The sequence below is a fragment of the Hibiscus syriacus genome, unplaced genomic scaffold (assembly GCF_006381635.1).
Source record: "Hibiscus syriacus cultivar Baekdansim isolate YM2019G1 unplaced genomic scaffold, ASM638163v2 tig00112471_pilon, whole genome shotgun sequence".
In the NCBI taxonomy this organism is placed as follows: Eukaryota; Viridiplantae; Streptophyta; class Magnoliopsida; order Malvales; family Malvaceae; genus Hibiscus; species Hibiscus syriacus.
Genome location: NW_024063340.1, coordinates 118,755 through 121,866, shown reverse-complemented (window position 1 = coordinate 121,866; position 3,112 = coordinate 118,755). Strand labels below are relative to the sequence as shown.

The following is a 3,112-nucleotide window of genomic DNA, read 5'->3' as shown; positions in this document are numbered from 1 at the left end:
ATTACAAAAATTCAAACCTAAAGAAGCAAAAGCAGTGCTTCTATTTTATCTCAACTAGGAAAGATGGAGGAAAATTAGGGACATGAGAGAAATCCCTAATTTGAAAAAAAGAGGGAAAAGAAAACTAAAATAAGATAACCCTAACACTTTTACAAACCCTAAATGGATCTGTAATTAATCCATTATGATAATAATAGTGGTTTTCTTCATAATATCAAATGAGAAAACATAATTCAGAAGAAAGATGCATGTAGCTATGGAACAAGCAATTGACAGCAATGGAACAAAGAACGGAACTGAATTTGAAAACAAATGAATATAAAGAACCTGAGTCAGTTTAAGCATGAACAACTTAGAAGTTGTTCCAAGTAATCAGTTCCCAGATCTTCAAACACAATCAAGTTCTTTCCTTGTGTCTTGTTTTGTTTGCTAATGATTTCTTTGTTCTTGGATCTTGTACTCGGGCGGTGTTGTTTCTTCTTCAGCGCCTCTACCGGCGAGCATCCGTCATAGCATCGGTATTTTATGTTACGAAGAGATTCCGTGACAACATCGATCGGGAAATTGAGGGTCGTCGACGATCCCCTCGTCGAAAACGCTGCTTGGTCGTAAGCTAGAGCGGCCTCTTTGGCTGTATCGAATGTTCCGAGCCAAACCCTAAGGCCATGTCTAGTTGAGTCCCGAATCTCCGCAGCGTATTTCCCCCATGGCCGCTTCCTTACACCTATGTAAGCTTTTTCTTTCTTGGGTGATTTTTCATGTTTAGCAACACCTGATCTAAAATTATCTTCGTTTACGCCGTTAATGGAGTTCTTGAAGTTGAGAAGAAGCTCATCCCAGCAACCGGAAAATGTCTCCGGCGACAATGACGGGGATCCAAATGATGGTTCAGGCATAGTTGACCTTTGAATAACGTTGAAAGAAACAAGACCTTGTCTACTGAGCTTGTTCTGTTTTTTGGTAACCTAGGGTTCGATCCAACAACGTCTGAACCTTAAGTGCCAAACGCTTAATAAATGTTCCAAGTCGAGTTCCAAACCCAAAAAAAAAAGTTTTTATATTATGTTTATTTAAAACATTATGGGTATATATTCTTATAATTATGCCTATTAAACTAATTGATGATGATGATGACACTGAATTGTCATTTTGTTCGTAGTTCATTTTTTTCTGCATGAATCAATTTTTCTCAGTGATTAAAAGAATTGTTGTTGTTCTAAGAGGTAATGGGTTTGAGCATCAACGACTACAACAGGGTGATTGAATGTTCATTATCAATTGGTTAAGAATATTTAAAACAAATACTACTTTGTAATCTACTTATATTAATAAAAAAAATTATTGTCAACAATGTATATTTTTTATTGAATGGAGATGGTTATACAAAATAACCTTATACCTCATTAAAATCTCTCTCTAAATAAAAGAGGAAAATATCACATAATGATAATCGACGTTACAGAAGAATCACCTATACGTATCTTATCTCACAACACCTGACTATAACAAAATACAAAATTCTTAACTTCATAATAAGCACAACAACCTCACAGAACTATTAGAAACTTACGGCGACAAGAATGGACAACATGAGTTAAATGAATTCTTATATGATGAAAAATGCTCTTGCTAAACTCTGACCACGCTGATTTTAATTAGAGGTGAGCGTTCTAATGGAGTCGAGTCAAAAAATTTTGAGTTATTCGAGTTGACGAGTCTTATTTTACAACTCAAAGTTGACTTAATTTTTTTTATTCGAGTCAAGTCAAAAAATTTTTGAGTTATTTGTGTTGATGAATTTTATTTTACAACTCAAAGTTGAATTTTTTTAGACGAGTCAAATTTTTGAGTTTCTCTTTAAATTTAATTATAAATATTTATAATAGTATGGTATTGTTTGATTCTAATTTAAGTGACTATTTATAACCGTATACAATATATATATTTCTTAATATTTTTTATATGTGATATACATATATCTTACAGAGCCGATAGACTCGACTCAAACTTGAAAACCAATCCATTAATTACTATAAAAATTTGAGTTACTCAATTTACTATTCGAGTTGTATTTTACAACTCGATTTGAACTTGAAAATTTTTCGAGTCAAGTCTGGTTTATGAAATTACAACTCGAAATCAATTCTAGTCGATTTTTTTAGTCGAGTCGAGTAAAAAAAAACAATTTTTTGAGTCGAGTCGAATTTTACTCACCCTAACTTTAATTCTACTCCTTCGACCATTTTGGTCCTCCTCACAACAAATGTTCAAGGACCTTACATAAAATCATGATGTAATTTTGTTTTTCCTTTCAATTAAAAAAAAAACACTTACAATATCAACCTAATCTGAAAATGATAATATTAGGATAATAATACATAGTTTTATTTTTTTATTTAGTCAAATAATATCAAAACAACTTTATTTAGAAAAAAAATGACACTTTCAAAATAAAGTGTATCATATATGGTTTATAGGGTACACTTTTATTGATTTGATATTTTCTCGGACGAAGTCTTTAACATTTACATAATCTAAGACTAAAATAAAAAATAATGAATTAAAACATAAAAAAATATACGAAATTTTTTAAAACAATAGTATACGATACATATCAAATATATATATATTTATAACAAAATGTCTAAAAACATAGAATAAAACAAACAAGGAAAAGCAACCAAGTCAAGATGACGTACGGCGGCTGGGTTTAAAACCCAAATATATATTTTATATATCGATCGAGCAAGCTAATTTATTAGGGTTTTGTCTCCTTTTTCCCCAATCTTTCTGGTTTTGAATTTTGGTCAACACGTGTCGTTTTTTCTCTCCTGCTTTTGTGTTGGATTGTATTTTTTTCGTAAAGCATTTATGTTTAATTATGTATATGTAACTTTATAAAATTTAAATCGAAAAGTGTTATATTATACCTGACGATAATGAAAAGTATGAATTCTTGTATGATAAAAAAGGCATATATTATACATGAAAAATTCTGTAAGTGAAAAAGACAAAAAATTTAATATATTATCCAAAGATTTAATTGAGATTTACATAGTAATTTATAGATTATCCACTCAGAGTGACAGTGGTAGGATTCAAACTTGAACTT

The 3,112-nt window shown here is 30.8% G+C and overlaps 1 protein-coding gene across 1 annotated transcript; it reads right to left on the bottom strand.

Annotated features, from left to right (window-relative positions):
* Positions 1 to 332: 332 nt before the first annotated feature.
* On the bottom strand, positions 333 to 896 carry LOC120179877 (ethylene-responsive transcription factor 1B-like). The gene has a single exon (XM_039185344.1). The coding sequence runs from the start codon at positions 894 to 896 to the stop codon at positions 333 to 335; it is 564 nt and encodes a 187-aa protein (XP_039041275.1).
* Positions 897 to 3,112: the final 2,216 nt, after the last annotated feature.

Bases quoted from the DNA above. Each gene is read 5' to 3' on its own strand.
- LOC120179877 (XM_039185344.1), bottom strand. From the start codon at position 896: ATGCCTGAACCATCATTTGGATCCCCGTCATTGTCGCCGGAGACATTT.